This window comes from Misgurnus anguillicaudatus, chromosome 5 (genome assembly GCF_027580225.2).
Source record: "Misgurnus anguillicaudatus chromosome 5, ASM2758022v2, whole genome shotgun sequence".
Taxonomy (NCBI): Eukaryota; Metazoa; Chordata; class Actinopteri; order Cypriniformes; family Cobitidae; genus Misgurnus; species Misgurnus anguillicaudatus.
The window spans coordinates 19,327,992-19,355,968 of NC_073341.2; the positions used below are offsets into that span (position 1 = coordinate 19,327,992).

A 27,977-nucleotide genomic window follows, 5' to 3' on the forward strand; every position below is an offset into this window, starting at 1 on the left:
TTGAGAACTGTAGAGTTTTTTCAGACTTAAGACTGTGTGGGATTCATGAACCGTGGCAGGCAGGAAGCCCGGCAGCATCCTAACAGTGCCCCAGTTTAACTCTGCAAGTCAAGTTATTATTATTCATGTGTTCCTCAAAATAGGAAGCCTGTAAGGGAAAAGTCAGAGTTTGCCCTGGATAAGACCACGGCACTCTGCGGATCTCCATTCTTCACAATTAGCAAGCAGAGGATTAAGTGACGGCCATCATCCATTGTGCGAGAGATCGGCAGGACTTTAATTACATGTGTGATCTCCCTTCACCATATTTTTTAAATGAGGACAAATAAAATACAAGAATGGAAAGTAAGGCCTGTTTTCAACTGAATACAAATTACCATTCAGTTTACAACCTGATAAAATCAACTTTGACTTTGTAGATAGTAAAGGTCATAGTAGATACACTCAGTTGCCATTTGGACACGTGGGAAAATTTACTAAGAATGAAGTGTGCCCACACACAGTGACCTATTCACTAAAGATACCATACAAATTATGTGCGTCTGAATATTTTTCTGGTTTTAATGCACTTCACTATCATTGATTCACATACATTATTTTATATAACTGCTGCCATGAGCAATAAAAAATGCACACTGCATTTTTCAGCAGCCAATAATAATCCACTGTTCAAAAGGTGCCCGACTATAAACACATGTATGGGGTTTATGATATGTGAAATTACATAAACAATACAAATGTCATAGTTTTAAAAAAATATTTTCTATCGGAGGCCGCCATTATGCCCACATCACAACGCATGACGTCAAAAATCCTTTGGTAGTGTTTTTTGGGACATATTTCAGTAGGATTTAATGGTCCCACCAAGACAACTTAACACATACCAGTAGAGACCCACAGAGACCATTATAGTTTCCATTACAACCAATAAAATTCCCATTTAAACCATTACATCCAATAAAATTTCTGTGATGGTTTCTATTGTTTTTTTTTTAGCAGGGTTCTGTTCAGAATATAAATGATGAACAATACAAATGAAAGATGATCAAAATAAAAGGCGAGGTAAGTAGCAGTGGGGAGTACAACATAACCGCTTGATAAACTACAGTAGATACCATAGTATTTAGTATAGTAATATTTCACGACAACCATTACACATCATCAACCCAGAATGCTTTATGTGCGAAACATAATGGCGGCCTTCACAACTTATTTTTTTCAAGTAATGCAATATTTAATGTGTTTCTATGGATTTTAGTACTAGATATACACATTATTAAATCATACAAGGCTTCATAGTCGAGGTGCCCTTAAAGGCAAACAGTGCTGAAGACAAAATGTACTGTATAATGAGCCATATAATAATGATAATAAAATATAATCTACATAAACATAGTTCAAAAATGACTTTTTTACTTAATTTAAATACAGTTGGCATAGTTTGAATTGCAAATGTTTGGAGAATAAGACAAAGTTTTTTGGACTGAAATAATGCATGTGGAAATCAGTCGACACAACTGTTTAGTGAATTCTTCATGTTCTTATATGATTTTCAATCCAGATTTAGGTCACAGATGTTAAAGAACAGTGAAGCAGTATTGTCCATTCTACTAATTAACTATTAAATATTTCATGCATTCACTCACACCCTCATATATATCATTTCATGTACAGAAACAGTCCTTAATTATTTTTTACCATGATATTGTCATATGGTGAGTTGTCCTCTTCGTGACTGTCCTTCTGCTCTGGCAGTAAAGCTCTCCTGGGAGGTTTAGGAACCGCGTAATCATCCGCAGAAGCATTGTAGGGGTACTCATGACCACTTGGATCCATTACTGTACCTAGCATCTTCCAGGCATGACCTTTGACCTCCTCTGGTTCATCATAGAGTGAAGGAAGTATGGCTGGGGGCACGGCACAACCCTCGGGTTCATCGTAGATGTGCTCCACTCTTTTGTAAGGGGTCGTTTGTGATTTTCCTCTATTTGAGAAACGATTTCTAATGGCACTCTCATCTATACTGTCATACAGAGGTTCTGGGCTTTCTACAGCACTTTTATTATTATTTTCACAACTGGGCTCAACTAAAGTGGGCGGTGGGTTAGATGTGGCCAAAATATCTACCATGACATTCTTAGCAATCGAGTCAAAGGGCAAAGAGTAGTCGGATTCCTCAGGGTTGGAGCAGGTGGAACGTCTGTCCTTTAGTTCTCTCTTCTCCCCCGGACTTCCCCCTCGATCCGGAGCTGGTGCTGGTGCCATAGCACGGGAGTAGGTCGCATCTTCAGTGTTGGCCAATGGACAACTTCTGAAGTTCTTGACCTGGCTTTTACGTGGTGGAGGTCTGGCGTCCAGGTTCAGACTCTTGACCCCAGTCAGTAGCTTCTCAGTCGGGGTTTCGAGTCTGGAGGGCTGAGGGTTCGGTTGTTGTTTGGGCCCCTCCCTGATTGGATGTTCAGACACCATGCTGTAGACGCTAGAGTCGTCCACTGGAGGTTTCGAGCTGGGAACCCCCTGCGCAGGCTCTCGCTCCCCAAGCGATACCTGCTTTTGAGGTAAACTGGATCTTTGTACATTGATGGCAGCCTCGACAGACTGGAAAATAACGTTTCCCTGCTTTGTGTCAAACTCAAAGTTGCCCTCCCCAGAGTCGCATCTTCGGCCAGCCTCGAAAGAGAATGTTGCCTGTTTGTTGGTGAGAAATGATAAAAGTGTGTTAAATAAAAAAATGATTTGTCAATGTTAAATGCATTCAATCTATAACACTTTTGCTCCCTCTATTAACGTTAAAAAAGATAGACATTTCAACAAACAATCATTGTGGTGATCAAAGTTTGCTTTAGCTGGGCCATTGAATTTAAATGTACATTTTTGTAACTACTTCTACGTGTTTTTATAAAAACACATGTGCACTAATAAAGAAAGATAATGTTCAAAGTTAGTTTCTGGTCGGTTGCTTTTTATGACAGGTGTCAAGCTGAAATAACATATGTCTATATGAAGTTGTTGATCTTTTTATGACTGTTATAAATGTTCTGTTTTACTAATGCACTGTGATAAAATTATCACTAATCCCACAAACCTCAGCAATGGTGACAATCATCAAACTAATTCAGATTATCCGATCAACTGCAATGCATGCTGGGAGTCATGGATGAGTTTAGTACTATGTTGATACCCAGCATCCATGAAGCTTACTTCTGTTGACTGCCACAATTGTTAAGTCCCATACACTGCTACATGATGTCAGAGATTGAGTGGTATAAGTTTCTTTGAGTTTTTTTATTATTCATAAGTAGATATACGCCATAACACTGCTGCATCTAACACTGTACTATCACATAATATTTACACTTTATTAACACAACACACTCTTATTTAGATAAACTCGCAATGATTAAGTCATCTGATCCCATTAGATCTTAAGGGCTGTTTACACTTGGTATTAAGATGTGTTTTCGTCAATCGGATCACAACTGGATGAGAGAGACACATTACGTTTACACCTGGTATTTAAATCCGTCTCTTTTGTCCACTTTCGACCACTTCTGTCCTAAATACTGTGAGGGGGTGGTCTGTCGAGACGGTGGGCAAGTCTCTCCGCTGTCTTTTAAACGCGAGCAGGAATAATGATCAGTTTATATGGATGTGAACCAATATTATGTCGGAGTATGCTGCTTGTGTAGTAAGTTAAAATGCTGCACAGTGTTTTGTACATGTATATGTTCAGCTTTCTCTGAATTTTCAGCGCAATTGATGAAATAAGTTCTTTCACAAGCTTGCAAAATGAAACTGCGGAGATCAGCCACTTTAGTTTTATCAATGAAAGGCTATAAATAGCGCTGTTCACTGTGTGTTCGTGCCAGAAGTCAGAAAAGACATAAAACATTGTGCTCAGTACCTCAGATAAATGGGCGGACAGAAGGCGGTCCGTGTGGCTGTTCGAACACATTCAACCACATGTCTGTTTACACTACAAAAGCAATCCGATCGAAAGGGTCTTCGACTAAACCTGAATGTGGTTGAAAGTGGTCGAAAGTGGAAGAGCTCAAAACGTTTTGAACACCATTTACACCTGGCATTAACGTCGTCCACTTGTGATCCAATCAACGAAAACGCATGTTAATGCCAAGTGTAAACAGCCTCTTAGTTTTCTTTGGAACAACAGATGCATTTTAAAACATAGTTCAAACAGCCAACTAAAGCAAACACTGATCACCATAATTGTGGTTTGTTAAAAATGTGATATTGATTAAAGGTTAAAATTGCAACTTGCTGGTTATTTTTTTTTAACATGGATGACTAGTTTAGAGATAGTGATAGAAAGGTGAAAGTTACAATGTTACTGTTAACACTCTGTAGAGTGGACCCATACAGACACAGAGCAGTGTTAATTTTAACACTGGGGATTTTGCGGTGTATATTTAAAGGCCCTATATATCATTTTCTCTGCTAGAGGTCACAAAACAACACAAAAGCTTTTTTTTTCATTTTGCTATCAGCAATAAACTGTACATTAGAGGAATAAAATCATTGGCTAGAGATCATAAGCCATACCTTGTCACGTCCGAACCTGCGGAGGAATCTGTAAGGCCAGGAATACAAAACCTCTCCCGTTTTAGGGTCTTTCAGAAGGAGGCTATCAAAATCAGTCCGTAACAACAGCGATCCTTTCAGGCCACATCTCTCAGAAGCCTCTGTGCGCCTCACTGACACCTTGAAGTCTATCATACCTGTAGCTGAAGGCAACACAGAGCAAAAGCATTACATTTACAATTTGGTTTAAATAAACAAACAGACGACTACATTACTCAGCTTAACAATTGGTCCAAAATGTTCACAAATGATAAAAGAACAGTGTATTCTGCACACATGTGAGCTTATGAGTCCTCTTGTGGTATAGATGTTATTTTATATATTGTATTATGAATTGCATATCAGTGGTTAAAACAATTTGCTAGCAATAATAATTGTAAAATGTTGTTTTTACTCTAAGAATGAGCATATTGTTTTTAACCAGCTTTTTCAACAGAGCAGATGGATTGTATCAGAGGTTACATTCTCACATATGTAGAATGACTCGCATCAGATTTCATTTTTAATTAAGTTGTGCACACTGGTACTTCCCTAAAGTGTACACATTTGCACAAACACTTCTGAGCAAAAAAAACATCTCATTAGTTCTCCGTGTGGAAAGGTAAAGACCCCATTCATAAGTGCTGAACTACAGAACTCTGTAGGTTTTTACGTTCAAGGGTTTGTTATGCACATTTTCCTTCGTGATCTCATAAGAATAACTCACTATTGTTTATCTTGACTAGAGATGAGTTGTAATAACTACAAATGAGAGAAAAAAGTCAACTTTAACTTTTATAAATTGTAGCAACTCATCTCTTGTCAAGATAAATAATATTAAGTCAACATGACTTGCAAATCTGAGTTGATTCCACAAAAAATGTGAGGCAGCAAAGATTTTTTACAGTGTATGAGGTTGTACGAAGTTAATTGAGATTATATAAAAAACAAAAACAATAACGAAACCCACCCCTAATCGCAACGTCACAGGGGTCAAGGCAGATCATAAAAAATGTATGAATGTGGTCATATGAAATATGTCCACCTTGTAAAAAACATACTAATCGCCATGAGATATGCTGCGAAATGCCTACTTCCATACTATGTACGCGAAAAGCAGTAGGCGAGGCGAGTAGTATGTCCGAATAGTATTCGAAAAACAGTATGCGAAAAGTACGCGGATGACCTACTACTTCCGGTTAGTTTTTGCAGTGTGCATACGATGGACACTTCACTATCCCATGATGCACCGGGAGAGGAGTTAACCAACGAAGAAGACGACGCATAGGCTGAATGACATGACGTAATAACGACATATGTCAAGTGATGTAGCAACAAGGCGAATGTAGTACGTCCGAATCTCATTCATACTACCAGGATTCATACTATACACTACCTACTGTTTTAACGGTAAGTAGGTACTTCATCTCATTCCGTACCTACTATACAGTATGCGGTTTCGGACGCAGCCTTAGTGTTGTGTTTTTATACACTGACTGATCAAATTCAAATCATTTTCTTGGATGTTAAAAACAGTCACTGCACTCCAATAACCTCATAAGACTTTAACACTGCGGGTTCTGCTTTGCCCAAATTAAGCTTTGCCCAACTGTATAGCAATTGTGGATGTTTCATATAAAACAATTTTAAAAACAAACCAAAATAAAATAAAAGCTTCTAAAATAAAAATGTTAATTTAAAATAATTAAAAAGTTTTGCAACTTTTATAATTTTTATACAACTTTCTTTAACTTGATTTTATCCACAAAAGCTATATGGATTGCAGCTGCACGTGTCAGATGGAAACCAGACCTTCCAGCTAAGCTTGGTTTTCTTACAAAGGTTCAACATATTGACCACTGTCGCACTGTTTTCTTGCTTACTATGAGATTGCTGACATTAGCTTAACTTAAGGCCTATATTTGCACATGAATCTAATAATGCCTTCGTCCAATTACATTCTTAAAGATTTCACAACTTCACATTACTATTACTTATTACAATATTCTATTAGGAAATAGATTGTTGGTTCAATACAAGTGTGTCTCCTTGTGCTTGCTTTTGTTTTGGATCGTGTTGACTCTGGGTTTTAGGGCGACCAGGTGGCTTACTTTATTAGGTTGAGTCAACAAATCTTTTTTTTTACAGTGCATGTACTCCATTATAATTTGTATTCTAAAATGTTTTGTTTCTGATTCATGCAAAGCCACTTTTACAGTGAACAATTGTGAAAAGTGCAACATAAATAAGTTTGAATCGAATTGAATATAACTATATAAATACACCTAAACTGTATGAATACAGTGTTATTAAAAACAAAATAATATATGTACATTTAAGGGCCACTCATTTCTTCACTTATTTGTGCCAGCATCCTAGGACGGTCGTCGCTGTTTGATTAAGTGCAAGTCTACACATACCACTTTATGCCACTACAGTACCACAAATCTGTTAAAGTTCAATAACATACTACAAAGAAAAAAACGAGACAGACAAATAAATAGAGGACCAAGTGGTTTGGAGGTATCTTTTCCGTTTAAAACAAGTGGCTACTCCCGCCGCAGTCAAGCTTCTCTAAGAGGAAGTGTGCCTTCGCAAAGATAATGCTTGCTTCTGTTTGCAGCTGTTAAAACAGAAGCAAACACTCCACGAATGAAAGAATGACACAGTTCCTTCCTGCAACTCAACGCAAAAGCCACAATATAGATAGACTAGTGTGAAATGTAACAAGAGTCACCATGCGATTCTGCATTTACAGTACAATCTAATGTTACAGAGCAAGAACTGGATGCGTTTTGAGTCTTGATTCGGATCGCATTGTCAGCACCCCAAATTCACAGCAACTGTTTTGTGGTTTTGATTTGCCCCCCCTCTTTTTTTACACCACATTATTTTCCACATGACCTCATTTGCATAACATTCTCTCACTCTCTTCCTCTCGTTCTCCCATCCAGGTGCGTGCTGTGTTGAAGTTGTAAGAAGTTTTTTCTCTTTTCAAATCATAAGGGTGCATTTGGACTAAATAGTTTGTTTAAATACATATATAGACCAAAGGTCAGATACCCCCAGTGAAAATGTATAATAATAATAATATTAATGTATAGCCATGCTAATGCTATTTACACAATACACAGAAAGCAGCTCTTAAAGTGATAGTTCAGTGAAAAATAAAAATTGCCCCATGATTTACTCACCCTCAAGCCATCCGAGATATATATGTCCATCAATTTTCAAACAAACACATTATTTTAGAAAACACCCTGGATTTTTCAAGCATTATAACGGTTGAAAACAGGGTCCAAACTTAAAAAAGTGCATCCATCTTTCACAGAAATAATCCACACGGCTCCAGGGAGTAAATAAAGCCTTCTGAAGGTAATCGATGTGATTTTGTGAGAAAAATATCCATATTTAAAACGTATAAACTATAATAACTAGCTTCCAGTAGCGGCCAATGTGCATTATGCGTAGCATACGATGTGTGAGACTCTCACAAGAACTGTACGTTGTGAGTAGTTTTAGCTACAGATATGGATAACTCAATATCCTCTTGTCTTATATAGTACTTATTTGTAACTGCCGTTCATCACTATGTCACTATGACACTACGTCACTATGGCACTACATCACTATGGCACTACGTCACTACGCAAGCCGAAGCGACAATTGTTTAAAAATAGGAAAAACTGTTGAGTAACCAATACGTGAAACTGACACGGAAAAGAAATGCGTGGCATGGGCACGTAAAATGGTGAAAATACGTGACAATGCCACGAAAAACTGAGAAAAACAATGCGTGACTATTTCACGGAAATCAGGTTGAATACGTCAGTTGCCAGCTTTGGCTCAAACGGCTCTGCTAAGCTAAGTTGCTGTCGAATCATAACACATTACACAATCAGAACTCGTTATGTATTTCTAAAGGAGGGACTTCATAAACACAAGGAAGACATCAGCCCGTTTTTATGACAGTGAAAACAGCGCTGTACAGATAAGTAAATTGTGTGAAAAATACAGTGGGTTTTTACACGTGAAACATGAACACATGTTATATTGTGCACTGTAAACACAATCAAAGCTTCAGAAACACAGAAAGAACGGGACCTTTAATAATCCCCTAGAGTCGTGTGGATTGCTTGAAAGTTATGGGCCCTGTTTTTTACCGTTATAAAGCTTGGAAGAGCCAGGACATTCGTATACCCACTTCTTTTTCAGTCGGATTTGCATATACCCACTTCTAAACAGTGATTTAGTGCGGGTATACGCCGGTATACGCCGTAATTCAACTTCTCTTGTAGTCAATCCAATCGCATTATGTGAATAAACGCAAATATACCCTAAAACACTCAGTAAAATAAGTTACTTATGGCATAAGGAGAACCAAGGCACCGGATTCCTTTGAAATATGATGTTATTTGTTATGTCATACAGTACTTGACATTAGGTTCCTTAACTTAAAGGGGCAATAAGTAGGATATACCCCCATCTAGTGGTGGAATTGTATTTTGCATTCAAACGAATAGTGCTCTCTAGCGCCTCCCCTTTCCAAATGCGTGTTGCAACTACGATAGCTGTTATGTAATCGCTGATCTCCTTGTCTGTTGCAGCTAGTTGAAGTGTTCTGAATGAAAACATATTGTGGAAACGCGTTGGTAGGTTAGTGCTTTTTGTCCCTCTCTGCTATTATAGTTTATCAATACGGCGGAACGATATGGATGCCTCCTTGGACTTACCCGTTCAATGTAAGTAAAGAGAAGAAATTCTAAGCTTACAAAGAAAAGTCAGATCACTGGCAGAGGTCATTTGACACCAACAAGGACATATTTATGAATAAAGACATTGACTTTGATTAATAAAACACTTAAAATCCTACTTACAGTCCCTTTATAAGCATCAATTTAGAAACCCTGCATGGGGTTAAGAATGTCATATGTTGTAAAATATATTTAAATACAGAATAAATACTGTTATTTTTATATTTTATGAAAATATTGAGGCTTTTATCCAAAGTGACTTACAGTGCAAAAGTATACAGTATATTAAAGTTTGTTAGAACTATAACTAATAACTATGAACTAATCTCTTAAAAGACCATGCTTCCCTCATATGTTTTAGAATATAGTATTAATATATATTTTATTAATGTATTAGGCCTACCTGTAATATTTGCAAAATGTCCCCCTAAGTATATAATGTTGGCATACTCTGGCCTACACTATCTGTTGCAAATCAGCTGTTTCAAAAGATAATTTTCAAGAGAAACTACTAGACCAGACTGTGTGCAAGGTGAGATAATTGTCTAATTTTAATGTGTGAACAGACTAAAAAAAGTGTACTTGTCTATTCCTATTGTCTGTGAGCCAGTAGGCCCATTTCCTGAAATATCTACACCTCTTTTGCGGTCTCAAGACCACTTTTTAAAGGTCTTGGTCTCGTCTTGGAACCGCTTTTTTACTCTGTCTCGTCTCGGTCTCAGACAAAGAGGACTCAAATTTTTATTTCAAGACCGGTCAAGACCACAACTGATGGCACATCACAAATTTATTTTTTATCATTAATTTTATGCAGTTTATTCAGGTTTGGCATATCTATTCATCTATTGCTGGGACGCTTTAAGAAAATTGGGGGCAAAATTTAGAGTATACCCACTTCTTCAGGCACCACTACACCACTGACTGTGCACAAACATCTTCGGTCTAAATCATGAATTTCAAAAACATCTACTGGATGTTGTTCTCTTTTAGATAATGAGTCAGATGAGCAAACTCTGTAAAGCAATTGCCTCATCAGATTAAGATGTACACAGTCAATAGATGCCCACTGGTTTGTGGTATTATGATGATGTGTAGTGCCATTTGTTTGACCTGTATATCATCATCTGGACAATGCGAGGTGGTGTCCGGCACATGAAACCTCGAAGGCCCTGAATGTTTACGTTATGATCCTTTTATCAGATTCAGAGACATGTTGACTGAGGGGCCATTTACACAGTATCATTGTAAGCAGAAAACCTTTTATTCGTTTTGGCTGTTTATTTACGAGTTAACACTCTGAAAATGGATTTTAAAGTGCAAGTTTTTTTTCAAAATAATACTACAAAAACACAAAATTGTGAAAACAGTGACGTCAGGTGCATGCATGTTAAGTATTCAGACATCATGTAACATTGCCAACTACTGACCCGGCATGCACAATACAGCAATGTTAGTTGTTTTAATGCATCCATGTAAATGGGGATAATTTTAACAACTTGTAATAATTTTAACCTCTGTAAGCGGTTTTCATAAACCTTTAGAAACAACAGTAGCCGAGATATGTACAGTTCAGTGGCGGGGGTAACTTCAAAATATGTTTCGGAGTGTCATGTGTGTTGCTCGTTATTCCAAAATATGTGTTCGGCGGGTCATGTGAACCATGTGCATCATGCATCTTTTCAAAATAAGTGTCTGCTGCACACGCGTGATAAAAGAGATGCTCACGTTTACAAAATACTCGCAAGACACTCACTTATCAGTAAACACTGAATACACATAAGATTGTTAAGAGAGTTTCTGGCAAACGCGAGCGTCACTTTTATCATAAACGCTTTAGACGCGTCTGTAGCAGGCACTTATTTTGACAAGACGCATGACACACATGATTCACATGACGTGCCGAACACATATTTTGAAATGACGAACCACACACATGACGGGCTACATAAATGTTGTGTCGAGCTTCGCATCGCCGGCCGCCACTGGTACAGTTACTATATCAGATGAGATGAGATAGCAGTCATATCTATAGTCAGATTTGCTAGCAGGAAGTTACCCAGCAAGCAATCGAGATGTTATTTCACCGTCTAGGTATAACTGTAAAACCAATATGGTCCAGCCATGAGTAACCCATAAAATTTGTATAATAAATAACTTTAATGCATTATATATATTTTACTACACTGAAGGTTATGGGGTTAGCAATAAATTATCATAGTGAAACCGTGGACTACATTCTCATTGGTAGTTTACTATAATTAGAGCCTGGTTTATATACTGCAGATGCTATATGGCATGAGGTTTCAGATACTTTTAATCGAGTTTGTTTCAGTGATTTAAAATGTCTTCAGTGGTTGTTGTGAAACTGTAGAAGCCTGAAGTCAACCATTAACATTTCGAAATGTTTACATATAAATACAGATCTAGATTTATATTCTCCCTCGTTACATTTGCTGTGGCTTGACAGTACAAGGCCTTCTGATATTTAAATTGAAACAGATGGATTTGGTAAACTGTCTAAATGTGAAATCTCCGTATCTTGACACACTCCAGAGAGGAAAGAGGGAAAAACAGAATGTTAGAGGTGACGCAGACATATGGCTCAATCTTTTTGCAGATAGAAATGAGTTAATTAGTGTAATGAGATCGCTTTAAATGCTATTTCTGAATGTGTGTATATATAGTAACATAATCATAGGGTTGTATTCAAATGCCCTATAGAGCACCTAAGAAACATCATATAATATATCAGATATATATATATATATATATGAAGAGTTTCGTTGCAAAACGAGATAACTCCGTTTTTTTTTTCAGAAATCAATTTTTTTGGTTGTGCATTCCAATTAATATCAATTCAACTGCAGTTGGTTTGTTTTGATTTACACCTTCATAACTTAAAAAATACAGCTAAGTAGCACCATAAAACAAAATAATAACATGATAACATAATAATAAACGTTATAATGTTTTGACAAAAATGTTAAAAAATGGATTAATCTTGTTTTGCAACGAAACTCTTCGTATGTAATTCCTGTAAAGTATGTATTTTTCTTGGCTTTTATGTATACAACAGTGTTAGAAGGGTCTACTCTAAATGAGGACTAAACTTTGACTGTACTGGTGTTGCGTGAAGTTGGCCCCCCACCCAACGCAAAACGTCGGCAAAATATGCTCAATCGTTTGTGCTCCGTTTGTGCCGTTAAAATTTTCGTTTGTGCTGCTTAGTTTTTTTAGATATTAAAAGAACATTTATAGGTCAGTACTGAGGTCACGTAGCCCCCCACATGCTCCAAATTCACCCAAAATAGCATAAACGTTTGTGCTTCGTTTGTGTCACTAAAATTTTGTTTGTGCTGCTTCGGTTTTTATAATATTTGACATTAAATTAAGCATGATGACGTCACAGCCCTCCCACATGCTTCAAGTTCACCCAAACTATTCTCGCTTGTTTGTGCTTCGTTTGTGCCTGTTAAATTTTTGTTTGTGCTGCTCTTACAATTTTAAAATATTAGAAATTGAATTATAGGCGATAACGTCACTAGGCTTCATATGCTAAATTCACCCTTAAAAAGATAGGCACTGTAATTCGTGCAGGTTTGTGCGATTAAAAATTCTGCTTATGCATGCCCACTTTTCGTCATGATTGTGCCTCTATTTAACAGCTTTCTTATAAGAAAATGATTTAAAGATTCAGAAATCAGATGCATAGTATTTCTAAGTCTTCAGAAACGGTTAAAGTCTTACTGTTTAAATCTTTACACTTGTAAAGCAAAAAAAAAAAAAATAATAACACCTGACTTCTTTTCCAATCTGTTTTTGTGAAATACTCCAATTATTGAAATTAACAATACGAAAAGTGTATATGATTATTACTAATCAGTGGTGGTCGATGACTTCTTTTTTCGAGGACGCACGATGCGAAGTTCGTCACAACGTGTATGTAGCCCATCATGTGTGTGGTTCGTAATTTCAAAATATGAGTGAACCTATGTGCATCACATGTCTTGTCAAAATAAGTGCCTGCTGCAGACACGTCTAAAGGCTTTATGATAAAAGAGACGCTCGCATTTGCCAGATACTCGCATAATCATAATCAGAGTTAACTGTTAAGTTAGTGTCTTGCGTGTATTTTGTGAATGTGAGCGTCTCTTTTATCATGAACAGTTTTGATGCGTGGGCAGCAGGCACTTATTTTGACAAAACACCCGATGCACATGATTCACATGACGCAACAAACACATATCTTGAAAACACGAGCAACACACATGACACTTCGAACACATATTTTGAATTTGCGCCGAAGAGCAGTCACGAGGCACCACTGTTACAAAAATGTTTCTTAGACGTAGCTAAAAATTGTGTGAATATTATTTACCTAAACATTTTTTTATTTATTTCATACAGAACCATAAATGATCCATAATAAACAAATCAATTGACATTAATTATACAGTCAACATGACACTCTGAAAATGACAAACCGTGTACATGTTACAAATACAATAAGCTGAATAAACACGCTTTCATGTAAAAGGTCAGATAAATCCGGATAAAGCAAAGCTGAACTGATCAAAAAACCCAAAGCAGCAAAAAAAAAAAATTATTGCACAAACCAGCACAATCGGAGCACAAATAAACAAGAATAGTTTGGGTAAACTTAAAGCATGTGGGAGGGCTGAGTGACATCATCGCCTTAACTCAGTGTCAAATATTATAAAAACCGAAGCACAAATGAACATTTAACAGCACAGACGAAGCACAAACGTTTATTTTGGGTGAATTTAAAGCATGTGGGGGGCTACGTGACCTCAGTACGACCTATAAATGTTCTTTAAATATCTAAAAAAAAAAAAAAAAAAGCAGCACAAACTATTTTTTACAGCACAAAGCAAGCACAATAATCAAACAAGAATAGTTTGGGTGATGTCAGTTTAGCCACTATCCAAACCAATAAACAAACACAGACCGGAAGTTAACTTCGGCGCAGGCGTGTGACCATGACAACACGGGTGCATCCGATAAAACTGTCTATAGCAGTGCAGATAGTGCCTTTAAAAATGCATTAAGAGGTTAGTGACTCACATGCAGGTTTTTGGACTGAAATACTGTGAAATGACCTGTTTAGGTAATTTGTCTCAAAGCATTTAGCCGATTCATCCCACACTTAATGTGAAAAGAGGCATTCTCACAGGTATTGACAAGCATGTTTTGTGAAAGGAAGAGATGGATGTTAAGGAGGTCAAAGTGGTTGCTAAAACTATCCTTAAGAACAACAGGATATTGCGCATTATGCAGATAGGTGGTCAATCTTCTCACAAGGCGGACACTCGTGTGATATTTTTTCCACCACAAGAACGCAATGACGGGCCACAAGTTTCCACTACGTAGTAGCAAAATGAAGAAGTTTTAGTCTATGTTAACAACACTGATAAGCATTAAAAGCACTATGTGGTATTAAGTGTCAAGCAACTATAGTCTTGACTTTCCGTATATATGTGTTCCTACAGAAACGGGTACATTGAGAGGTCTTTGTGACCGCTTTAATGTACTTTATCCGATCATTTATACATACAAACTAACCCAACAAATTCTGCACATTTAATTTGTGAGCTATGTGTCGTCTCGTTGTTTTTGTACACATACACACACAAACAAACTTAGAGGTTTCTCTGGTGCAGTAAAGGGTGTTGTCGGACATCGTGACTTCATCAGATTCAGCGTGTATACTGTTTCCTCTCACCGCTCCCCTTTCTGTCCAGCTCATCTGCAGCAACATATAAACACAATGCAGATTATTATACACACAAATTACATCTGAAACACGCTCACATTTAGGTTTTCTTCAAATGAACCTATATAAGATCTGAACACAGAACCTAGCAAGAGCTCTGCCTGAGTTAACATTAAGGTTACATGAAATCGGATTGTTGATAAGATGTGGTGTTAAAGGAAAACAACACCGTTTTCTAAATATTTTACTATGTTCTTACCTCAACTTAGACAACTTAATACATATCTATCTCTTTTCAATACGTGCACTTAATCTTTGTACAGCGCGTTGTGAATGTGTTAGTCTTTAGCCTAGCTCCATTCATTCCTTAGGATCCAAACAGGGATGAATTTAGAAGCCACAAAACACTTCCATGTTTTCCCTATTTAAAGGTTAAAAAGTCATCACGGTTTATTTTGTGCCACCATATTTACTCGTGTAACTACTCATGTATGGTGGCTTCTAAATAATCCCTGTTTGGATCCTAAGGAATAAATGGGGCAAGGCTAAATGCTAACACATTCACGATGCGCTGTGCAAAGATTAAGTGCATGCATTGAAAAAAGATAGGGATGTATTAATTTGTCTAAGTTGAGGTAAGAACATAGTAAAATATTAAAAAACGGTGGTGTTTTCCTTTAAACATTGCATCAGTAATGCAAAGGTTGTGGGTTTGTTTCCCAGGGAATACACTGAGGCTATATCCACACGAAGCCGGTGCATTCCCTATCCGATCATTTTTTTTCCTTGCTCTAAAAAAATAATCCGTAAACACGAAACCACTGAAACTGACTGAAAGCGGTGTAGTATATATGCCGGACCAGTATGGGGCGCTGTAAATCTGCTACAGATATACACTATACACGGAGAAGAAGACTTTGAGCATGCGCATAACCAACGTATGGTGCTGTCGATGATCGCTTGTTGGTCACCACAATTGCATAGAAGCAATAGAGTTTGCTGTAATAAAGCTAGTAGGCTTTAGTTGCTTCTGTAGCATGAACACAATCACATAGTACGCTGTTATTGTTGTTGCTGTTACGTGTGACGCTTCCGACACGTGATGTGATGACGTTTTCGCTTCACAAAATATACGGATTGGCTGTACAGACGAAACCGCAAGGGTGTCGGTTTCAGATTTATCCACTTTAGGACCAGGTTTCAAAAAATAGCGGTTTCACTCTCTGAAATCGCCGGATCCGTGTGGATGAAACGCCAATACGATAACAAATTTATGCGTATACAGTGATTCGCGTCTCCGTGTGGACAGCCCCTGAATATCCTAATGAAATAACATGTAAAGCTTTAAATGCACTGTAAGTCGCTTTGGATAAAAATGGACCGTAAATGTGTGCTATTATGGATGCATAATTTTCGCAAGGCAGATGAAAAACAGGTGATAAAACATTTTATTAACTGACATTAAAAGCCACATCAAGTGAGTACAACATCATATAGACTTAAGAGTTGAAATCTTGCAAGGAACCAACTTGCAATACTAAAACAGACATGGACCAGTTTATAGGTAAAACAAATGTAAGTCATAGCAGTCAGTCGATTTGGGTGCAGGTCCCTTTTACTAAAAGTGACCAGATATTACGATTTATCTAGGACGTTCTCAGTTTCACACAGTGTAAAATGTCTACATGTCCAGGTTTTATCTCCTAGGCTTACCGACTTAAACCGAAATATCTTCAATGTTTATTTCATCATGGTGAAAATGCAGAGAAAAAAATCCTGTATCTGGAAATGCACCTGGCTAACTTTACTCGCTGGTTGCCACTCGCTGTCATCTTCTCAGTGCACAACCGAATGAAAACACATGTTCAACGGCAGGTTAAAAAAAGTCCACACTCTAAAAGAAGTCTGTATTTCTTACACGGGAATGTTCTGTTGTCACATAAATTTCATTTTCATGTTCATTTTCCTTTGCCCGCAGGGGTAAACCAGCACTGCAGATCACCCCCTACCATACAAAAACAATCTAGTCACTAGCATAGCATACTTCTATCTCATGCAATGTCACAATGCATTTACTTTAACTCATGGCAAGAGCTGAGTAGGACCGAGGACTGTCAGATGAAATTTTAATTCCATCACTAGCATCCATTTATGTTGTGTTAAAGGATTAGTCCATTTTCTTAAAAGAAAAATCCAGATAATTTACTCACCACCATGTCATCCAAAATGTTGATGTCTTTCTTTGTTCAGTCCAGAAGAAATTATGTTTTTTGAGGAAAACATTGCAGGATTTTTCTCATTTTAATTGACTTTAATGGACAACAACACTTAACACTTAACTCAACATGTAACAGTTTTTTTTTCAACTGAGTGTCAAAGGACTATAAACGATCCCAAACGAGGCAGAAGGGTCTTATTTAGCGAAATGATTGTTCATTTTTGACAAGAAAAATAAAAAATATGCACTTTTAAACTACAACTTCTCATATTCCTCCGGTCCTGAAAGCGTCAACGTGACCCAACGCAATACGTCATGACGTCAAGAGGTCACAGAAGACGAACGCAAAACTCCGCCCCAGTGTTTACAAGTGTGTTGAAAGAGGACCGGTCCGACGTTGTTGAATGTTGAATGATACTAATTAATGTCTTTGTGTCAGTTTATTGTTTAAAATGGTCCGCAAATGTGCGTTTTATATATGTAACACGTGACCTCCCTACGTCACTACGCATTTACGTTAGGTCGCGCTGGACTGGACCTAGACGAAAAATTGTGGTTTAAAAGTGCATTTTTTTTTTCTTGTCAAAAATGACAATCGTTTCGCTAGATAAGACCCTTGTGACTCGTTTGGGATCGTTTATAGTCCTTTGGAACTCCGTTGAAAAAAACTGTTACGTGTTGAGTTAAGTGTTAAGTGTTGGTGTCCATTAAAGTCCATTAAAATGAGAAAAATCCTGCAAGGTTTTCCTTAAAAAACATAATTTCTTCTCGACTGAACAAAGAAAGACATCAACATTTTGGATGACATGGTGGTGAGTAAATTATCTGGATTTTTCTTCAGTACATCCTGATAACCTGATTAAGAAAATGGACTATTCCTTTAATTCTTTACTTTCTTTATTTAAAGGAAAACACCACCGTTTTGCAATATTTTACTATGTTTTTACCTCAACTTAGATTAATTAATACATACCTATCTTTTTCAATGCATGCATTTTAATCTTTGTACAGCGCTTCGTGAATGTGTTAGCATTTAGCCTAGCCCCATTCATTCCTATGGCTCCAAACAAAAGTTTTATTTTGTGCCACCATACTTCCTCGTGTAACTACTCATAACAGACTTTAAATAGGGAAAACATGGAAGTGTTTGTTGGCTTCTAAATTCGTCCCTGTTTGGAGCCATAGGAATGAATGGGGCTAGGCTAAATGCTAACATATTCACGAGACGCTGTACAAAGATTAAAAGTGTACAAGTTGAAAAAAGATAGGTATGTATTTATTTGTCTAAGTTGATGTAAGAACTAGTAAAATATTTAAAAACGGTGGTGTTTTCCTTTAAATTATTACAAACACATTGCAAAATGACGTTAGATTAATCAGATTTAAACATCCCCACATGATTCTCTACGTATATACATAATATTTTTTTGATGAAATTCATTGTAAATAGCTACCCAGTCTCGTCGATTTTTGCATGTAAATAACACAACTTTTCAAAATCGTGCAGTGCATGCCCCCAATTTTGTGTGCATATGATACGCATGAAACCCCAATCCAATACTACAATCGTAAAAAATATAAACCAATACATAAAATGTCACGAAAAGATCCGTGCTATTTGTACGCACCTGCTCTCCACCAAAGTGAAGAGGAAGGACTGGCGTATCGTATACATGCAAAATTGGACTTTGGCGAACATATTGCCCAATTTTGAGTCATGTTATTATGCAAATTGATGAGACTACAAGAAATATACGTTTTACTCTGTGTTCATGTCAGCTAAAAAAGCTCCACAGTCAGAGCATCGAAGTACAAATACGTGCAGGTTTCTGATCAGCCTCAAAGGACATTTACAACTGCTGATGTGACAAAAAACCCTGGAAAGTCACAGTCATTTGAATCCTTTACTTTACAAAAAAATGTATGCGGCTGACAGGCGGTCTTTACAGTTCTAGCAGAGGGCAGAAGTAAAATAACATCATACTCATCATCACACTGCCATGCAACAAGACTGCAAACCCAACGGTGCCATGATTGCGTGAAACTTTGACACTTTCGAAACTTTAGACTGTTGGAATGAAGTGTCTGGTGAGCTGTTAGGCCAACATAATAAAAAAGGAAATATTTGTGGCCTATAATTATAGTAAAATTTAGGGTGCATATCATGAGGGTGCATATCATGAGAGGAAAGTTCACATGAGCTAAGTAAAAATATTTTAACAGGATATTCAAATGTTTCAGTAACCACAAAAATGAGCTCATGGATTCAGCTTACAAGGTGCAAGGTCATTTTAACACATTTTTTTCCAGATTATTATTAAGCAGAACATTGACAAACACAAATAGGGCTGTTTCACAGACAAGCTAAATTAAAATGCGTATGCATCTTTTATAAACATGCTTTAGAAAAGACGTTACTGATGTGTATACTATCTTGAGCCAAATCAATGACACTGGCATATTTTAAAGGTCACGTTCTTCCTTATGCCATTTTTCAAACTTTAGTTAGTGTGTAATGTTGCTGTTAGAGCATAAATAATACCTGTAAAATGACAAAGCTCAAAGTTCACTGCCAGGTGATATATTTTCTTTAATAGAATTCCCCTTTCAAAGCCTACAGCGAACGGCCGGTTTGGATTACAGCCCTCTACTTCCCGATTGAATGATGTCAATAAAAGAGTTTTTGACTAAACTCCGCCCTCAGGAATAAGTCAGTCGCCAGCTAAGCTCAAACGGCTCTGCTAAGCTAAGCTGCTGTCGAATCACAACACATTAAACAAACTACACAATCAAAACTCGATGCGTATCTCTGAAGGAGGGACTTCATAGAACAAGAAAGACAATGAAAGCAGCGCTATAGAGATAAATAAATTGTGCTAAAAATTCAATGTTTTTACACGTGAAATATGAACACATGTTATATTGCGCACTGTAAACACAATCAAAGCTTCAGAGAGCAGGACCTTAAAGATCTGTCTGTGCAAGTTATTTTCAGTTAAGACAACTTGGGGCAGTTTCCCGGACAGGGATTAGCTTAAGCCAGGACTAGTCCTTAGTTAAATTTAAGTCATTTTAAAAAGCATAATTTATAAATAAACTATTTCTGGTGTGCATCTTCAGACACAACACTCGCACTGATATATTTTAAGATATGTCAGAGCAAGTTGTTTTCGGTCAAGACAACACTAACATTTAAGTTAGTCTGGGACTAGGCTTAAACCCTGTCTGGGAAACCGCCCCCTTGGGTCTTGTGTTTTAGTCTAGGACCAACCTTGCTTGTGAAACCGAGGATATACTGTCATTATTTATTTTACAGAGTAAAGTACCTTGAACGTATTGGAAAAAAATTTCATATAAAATAGCTTTACGATTGTTTATGTTTGGCTAACCCCAAATGAAAAAATAGTATATTATAGTAAAATGATTATATATAAAATTACTCTGGTAAATACTACAGTATAGTGTTTTTGAACCATACTATAGGAAATGTACTACAGTAAACTGTATTAAAAGTACTATAGTAATTTATGGTAATCTATAGGAAATGAAGTAAAATTACTCTAGTAAATACTATAGTGTTTTGAACTATTCTACAATAAAGATACTACAGTAAACTGTATTAAAATACTGTAGTAATTTATAGTAAACTAACTATAGGAAATGAAGTAAAATTACTCTAGCAAATACTATAGTATTTTACCCATTTCATAATAAAGTAAACTGTATTAAAATACTATAGCAATTTATGGTAAACTTACTATAGGATATGTACAATTTCTCTAGTAAATACTATAATATCCTACCTATAGTATACTACAACACACTATAGTTTACTGTAGTAAGAACTTAAGTATACTATGGTACTTAGTTTATCAGTTTACTATAGTTAATAATACTATGGTATGTGTTGTAAATACTATAATTTACTACAGTTTACTATAGTAAATACTAAAGTATACTACAGTATTTTTTCACGTGGGGCTATGCTAGTGGTGCCAAAAATATATCGTGTGAGAACGAGCTCAACAAACATGCACTATTTTTAACAGGAACGTCATTGCCTGGTGATCTGTGTAGTAAGACTAAAAGCAGAAATAGGTATCTGACAGTCACTCAGCTTAAGGTATCAATTACCGGAAAGGCGATTTCACATAGCTTCTGCATCCAATCCTCCAGTTCAGCGTTCTCGACGGCAAAAACAAACGTCTTTTCAGTCGTCTCCACCAAAAACGATCCACAGTCCCGTGGACATCCTTCACCTTCAGCTTCTGATACTCGAATACAGTCGTTCAACTTTATTACCTGCAAAAACATTAAACCCAAGAATTTGTTTCACGGATGTTTTGTTTTGATCATTTCTCAAGAAGTGGTCAACAGATGCTTTAATTTAAACTTTTTTTGAGCACCCTCCAAACTTAGTTTTACTATATAAAAAACACTCCAATATTTTAATGAGGTTACCCGGTTTTAAAAACCATACCGGAACCTTACTGTTCTTTTAAAACATTCTTTGAGATGATCCAGATTTGTCATTTGGGTGGGTGAGCTGACATTTAAACATGTTTTTTAGCTGATACGCATGCATTAATTTCTAAAATTGTCCTTTTGTATATTTCTTTTTTGGATGTCTTTTCCATACTAGCTGTAATGGGAAGAAATTAAATAACACTTCGTGTGAATTATCTGTGCCCGTGTGCCCACACATAAGCCTTTCATTTGCATCCGACCCCCCGTTGAGTTGGATTTCAGTGACAGATCAAAAGATTTCATCATGCTAGATCTTATTTCTTACGCTAGCACCTTTTTGTTTTCTTGTTTGCGGTTGGCTTTTTCCAGCGTGTTCCCACTTCCATCTTTAACCTCAAAAAACTCGAGACGAGAGATGGAGCAGGAGCTTTCTCTGTACAACACGGACCAGACCTTTCGCCATTTCTGAAACAGAGAGAAAAAAAACATAAATGAATGGAAAAGGTTTGATGTAGTGTTACAAAGGTTGAGAGGAAAACGATTTTTTAAATTTTTTAAAGTTTGTTAATGCACTGCACTGTAAAAAATGACATCAAGTCAACATGTATTTTTATGTTACTTATCTAATAAAAACACGTTTTTCATTTGCTAACTTAATTTGTGAACTTCTCCCAAGACAAAACTTAAAATAGAAAGTTGAATTGACTTGCAAAACCAAGTTGTTTTAACTTTTTTACAGTGACACAGCAGAGTTTAGTTTTATAATGTCAGTGTTGTTGGTCAAATGGTTAGCTTGTCTTTTTTTGTAGGAAGTGGTCAGTTGCAAAAATACTCTGGGTGTCATTTTTACATTTTCACATACTGTACAAATATAGACCCATTTAATCCCCTACGTCACTGTGACGTCACCACTCTAGCTGGAGGCAAAACATAAGTAGGAATTAATAGCAGGCGCGCTAAAAGTTTGATGTTTTGCCTTTAAAATGTCATCGTTTTTGGCTGCCAGAATAGAAGGAACAGCACTTTTGGTTCAAAATTAAACTTTTAACGGATACCGGCAGACATTCCTTCACAGAAATCAAGACGACAAATTGTGGTTGAATCCAATACATACGGCGGTCAGACTGGACGGAGACGATCATAAATAATGTTCGTGTTTGCAGTGCACACTTCATATCAGGTAAAATAATCTATGCATTATGCACTGTTGTGTTGGTTTTATCTAGTACAAATCAGCAAGTTTCTGTTTTATAGGTGAAAGGTCGCCAACCTCAGCGCTATTGTATAACGTTACGTTAGCTTAAATACCAAACATACAGCGATCGATGTGTGTGCCATCCTTTCAATGGTCTCTTGAAATAATCCACATTGCTAATCATAGTTAGCCCAGCGATAGGTTACATAAGACAAAGCCTTCACAAAATTCCCCAAACCACCCGAAAGTAATGCTAATTCATATGTTGTCTAGGAAATATCCAAAACCTGATTAAAATTGCCAGAGTTAATTTACAAAAATAGCTGTCACGGTCCCGCAGAATCAGTGACTGTACATATTCGGACAGTTCCGAATCTTCCATGCTTAATAAATCCTTCCTAAAACGTGCTAGCTTAACGCTTGTCAACGTCCGCGGCTATTTTTTTGCTTCCTGCTAAGCCCCGCCCACCCGGAGACGTTGCAATGTTTACAAACATAAAAATATACTAATACACCAATAAACATTTTGAAAAAGATTTGGATTTCTGATATCCTTTGTCCAAACTTGTGCATGATCAATACAACCCATATTGATTATTTATTATAATAATTAGACCTTTAACATTTGTTAAAATGTCTTGTGTGCAAATAAACTGGTTGGATTAGAATAGCATCAATTGATGTGGTATTTAAGGTGTGAGTTTTTGTCAGATGTAAGAATAGCACAATAAGAAGGGTTTTGTTTACGGTGGAGTGCTTCTGTGGTACGAGCATTAGGTATAATTTAAAATAAAATAAATTTAAAGTAAAATTCATGCCTTTAAACACTACATGATCTACTGTATTACAGATGAAGCACACATTTTGTGGTTTGTAAAGAGACAGTCTTGATCCTATTGCTCATTTTAATGGACTCCGGTAGTGCATAAGTCCTCTAAATTATGCCAATGGGCCAATTTTCTACTGCAATCCCATATGGCGGGACCAACAATATTATCAGTGGCATTAATCAAAATGAAGCCAAAATGGTTTTAGATGAGAATCTGAACATAACCGGATCGCGTTCGTAGTTCAGAAAGTTTTTCACGACACTGCCAGCAAACTTTAAATGATGCATAAATCTCTCGTATTGTAATTGCTATAGGAATACAGTATTTGCCAAATAACATGTGGCTCAAATTAAGCAAAGTGAAAGCTGCTAATTGAAATTTATAGGCCGGGCTTAACAAGCTCCACACCAGTTTATAATGCAGAAGTCATCTTTCGATGACATATTTATTTTCTTAATATTATTCGTGAGTGAACTGCAATAAAACAAGGCACACAAACACACACTTTACACCCCTACACAGACAAGGACACCGTAATGGCTCATTTCACAATCCATATCAGTCATTGATTTTGCAACTGCAAATAGGGCCAATAACCAATCCAATATTTTTCCCAGTATGCCTGCCTCACAGTACTGGTCAACATCAAGAGTACATTGTTGTTGTTGTTTTTGACTTTTTTTATTTATTTATTCTATCTATGTGTCTGCACAACGTGTTATCTTGAGAATGTATGTGTGGTTGTGTTGACAGGACTAATACGTTAATTATTTACAGTTTAACAGCTTTATATACATACAGATTTGTATGTTTTTCTATTCATAATTATTAAAATAGCTGGCATTGGCTTTTCTTTGTCATATTAATTAATTAATTTTCTGAATCATTTATTTAAAACAGTTTACTCTAATGTTCATGACTTTCAGAGAATTACATAATATTAAACAAAACTAGAAAAAATTATTACATTTCTGTAATCATTTAACCATTTTGCAACATTTACTTCCTTTCCCATGACACACAAAAGGCATTTACACCGTAATTACACCAAAACACAATACATTTGCAGAAGATGTTAATTTTCAGTGGCGGCCGTGTGTCATCGGAGTGTCGGAGTGTTCGGAGTGTCATCATGTGTGTTGCTCATCATGTCAAAATATGTGTTTGTTGCATCATGTGAATCATGTGCATCATGCCTCTTGACAAAATACGAGCCTGCTCCACACGCGATAAAAGGGTTTATGATTAAAGAGACGCTCACATTCACAAAATACACGCAAGACACTCCCTTAACAGTAAACTGTGTACATGTACACATGAGATTAAGTGAGCATCTGGCAACCGCAAATGTCTCTTTTATCATAAACCCTTTAAACGCATCTGCAGCAGGCTTGTATTTTGACATCACACATGATGCACATAAGTTTACATGACGCGCCAAACACATATTTTGAAATGACGAGCCACACACATGATGAGCTTCGCATCGTGCACCCTCGAAAAAGAAGTCACCTACCGCTGCTGTTCATTTTATTCATTCGTTGTAATCCACATCTTAATAATTCATAAGATTGTGAGGAACGATCCAAAATCAGCCCTTCATCCAGCATTCTTGATTCCAGTTCTCATCAGTGGCCGTAAACATTACAACGTATGAATTCAAATATTGCACCTCAAGAAGCTTTTCGACACATTGCTTTACGGCAGTGATATCAAACGCTGATTGGCTCCTGCGTACTACTTCACAGATTTGCAACATTGCTGTCTTTCAGTCGATGTACGTTTAAAATTTGAAATGCGCGCCTTTACAGAGAGAAGCCGGATTAATGTTATCGTGGATTAATAACTTTAGTACTCGTCTGTACTTCATATACTCCAGAGAGGACCGTGGCTGCAGCACATCTTCATTTTAACTACTTTTGGTACAGCTTTGCAATAAATATATTATTGTGATTAGCCTTGTCTATCTGTTATGCTTTTTATTTCTTACAGTACATGATTTTAATAAACTGTTTTGAGAAGGATTGTATTAACGTCTTAATATCTTTTAAATGCTATATTGTTATGTTTTGGTATAAAAAGGGTTTAAGTGGTAACATTATTAAAAATTTTATAGTATGAAAGATCTGTAAATATTTTACGTTTTGTAACTTTAAAAACTTTAAATGTAGCAAATACGTCTACATTGCATGGCTCCAGACTGCCACCAAAATTTGAGAGTGTGCCACTGAATTTTACATCCAGTCGCACATGTGCGACCAGTAATTTTGACTTTGTTTTGTGATGTGACACTGAATTTAAAACAACACATTGTACTTTCTGCATCTAACATAATATTTATTAGTAATACAGTGTATTACTTAGTAGAAATGTGAATATTTGGTTAGCATGTTGATTTACGGTATGTGCCCCTAAATTTCCATGTTGCGCCCCTAATATTTTCAGTTGGGTGCCACTGTGCTCCTAGTGAAAAAAGTTAGTATGGAGCCCTGCATTGTACGCTTCAGCATCTATTTATAACGTACAAAAATATGTTTTTGAAAGTAATGTTTTAATATTAACAGTAAGACCAAGCTCGTCTGCAATATGATTTGTGCTGCAATTTTACCAAGTAGCACAACATTGTGACACCATATAAACCAAAAACGAAAGTTTTTATTCACACATCCAAAATACATTCCAGTCGTTTGCATTATTTATGGATTTCATTATTTTATAGTCATTTATGTAATGGAGTGTCTACGTCCTATAGTGAGGCCAATTGATTTTGACCCTCTGCTTATAGCACTGCCATACCCCAGCAAGCAATTTTGCGTTTAAAAGACGTCTAATAGCTGGCAGACACAGCAAAGACATCTCAACTAAAACAAGAAAGAATTTGGGCTGTCAATGAAAATTTAATAGACGTAAAATAAATAAATGAAATGAAACAACTTGTAATCACTGCTGACTTTGCTTACATAATAGAATATCATACATCTTACAAATGATTTTGACAAAATGACATTTTTATTTTGGCTAGAAGTGGGTCACTCATAGCTGGACTATTTTGGGTACCTAGATGGTATGATGAAGGCTATTGCATGCTGGGATTTTTCTATTCTGTGTTACTATAACCCATTCTTAAACAATAAACATAATTGGTTCTTTAACATAAACATGTTTTCCTCTTATATCTGAATCAGAATAGATTTTTCTCCTTTTATAACAAAACGAATAGCACTTCAATTTATAATTATGATCTAACAGAGGTAAATTACAAATATTAAGCGTAAATTCTGTCTACTGGCTTTGTAACAAGGTTAAAGTAAACATTTGTAAAGAATATTACATACATTTGTTTGGTTGCATTGATTTAAAAAAAACAAATAATGCTGTAGGTCCACTAGACCCGCAAACATCGCCTGAGTAACACAACTATGAGCACCACACGAGAGTTAACATCATCTCTTGCGTACTTAACATGCCCTACCTTTCCAAACCTCTGTTGCTGTAAGTACAGGATACCTCGCTTTCTGATGTCCCCTTCCATTTTACGTATATTTCACCGAATCGACTCCCAAGAGACCGTTACATCTAGTGTATCATACTTCTGCTGAAGGTGCTTGTGACGAAAACAAAAACTCTTCAAGTTCCGCTCTATCTACTTCCTGTATAGCCCTAAAGTTTACACTTCTGTTGCAGAACTCTGCAAGAGGCATCTTGTGTGAATGTGTGTTAATGCAATGTGCCTAAAACCGCAATTATTACCCAAGATCATAAATGTACCCAAATACTATGTTGCAAGTTTGAAACATCACAAACTCATTTAAAGTCCACCAATGTATGCTTGCTTAATAAAGTAAATGTTTTTAGGGTCAGATGAGGATTTCTTTCATGATGCATGTTACAAACGACGTTAATAGTTAGTTGTTGTTGTTGTTAATAACTGGTAATTGTATATAGATGCATGACCCTCACTGATTTATATTTGTCACATTATAGCTATTTAAAGATCTAAGGTTTACGTTTTTTTTTGGTCTGTGGTCAACTGCTAACTTCCTTTTCTACGGTGTGTCAAGTTTCCATCTCACACACACACAAACACACACACACAGTTAATCACATGATTGTTATCATTAAAGTTCAGCTCTTTTATATATTTGTAGTGCTTGAGCTGAGGTTCGTGCTAGTCTGTTAAGTTTAGCTAATCTGAAGACGG

General features: G+C 36.6%; 1 protein-coding gene across 1 annotated transcript; it reads right to left on the reverse strand.

Moving 5' to 3' along the window:
- On the reverse strand, positions 1 to 27,407 carry dok2 (docking protein 2). The gene is made up of 6 exons (XM_073867680.1): positions 27,249 to 27,407; positions 22,085 to 22,216; positions 21,419 to 21,586; positions 14,994 to 15,099; positions 4,561 to 4,739; positions 1 to 2,688 (listed from the first exon to the last, which is right to left on the reverse strand). Exons 1-6 carry the CDS (start codon positions 27,306 to 27,308, stop codon positions 1,684 to 1,686), a joined length of 1,650 nt encoding a protein of 549 aa, XP_073723781.1. The 5' UTR covers positions 27,309 to 27,407; the 3' UTR covers positions 1 to 1,683.
- Between the last annotated feature and the right edge of the window lie 570 nt (positions 27,408 to 27,977).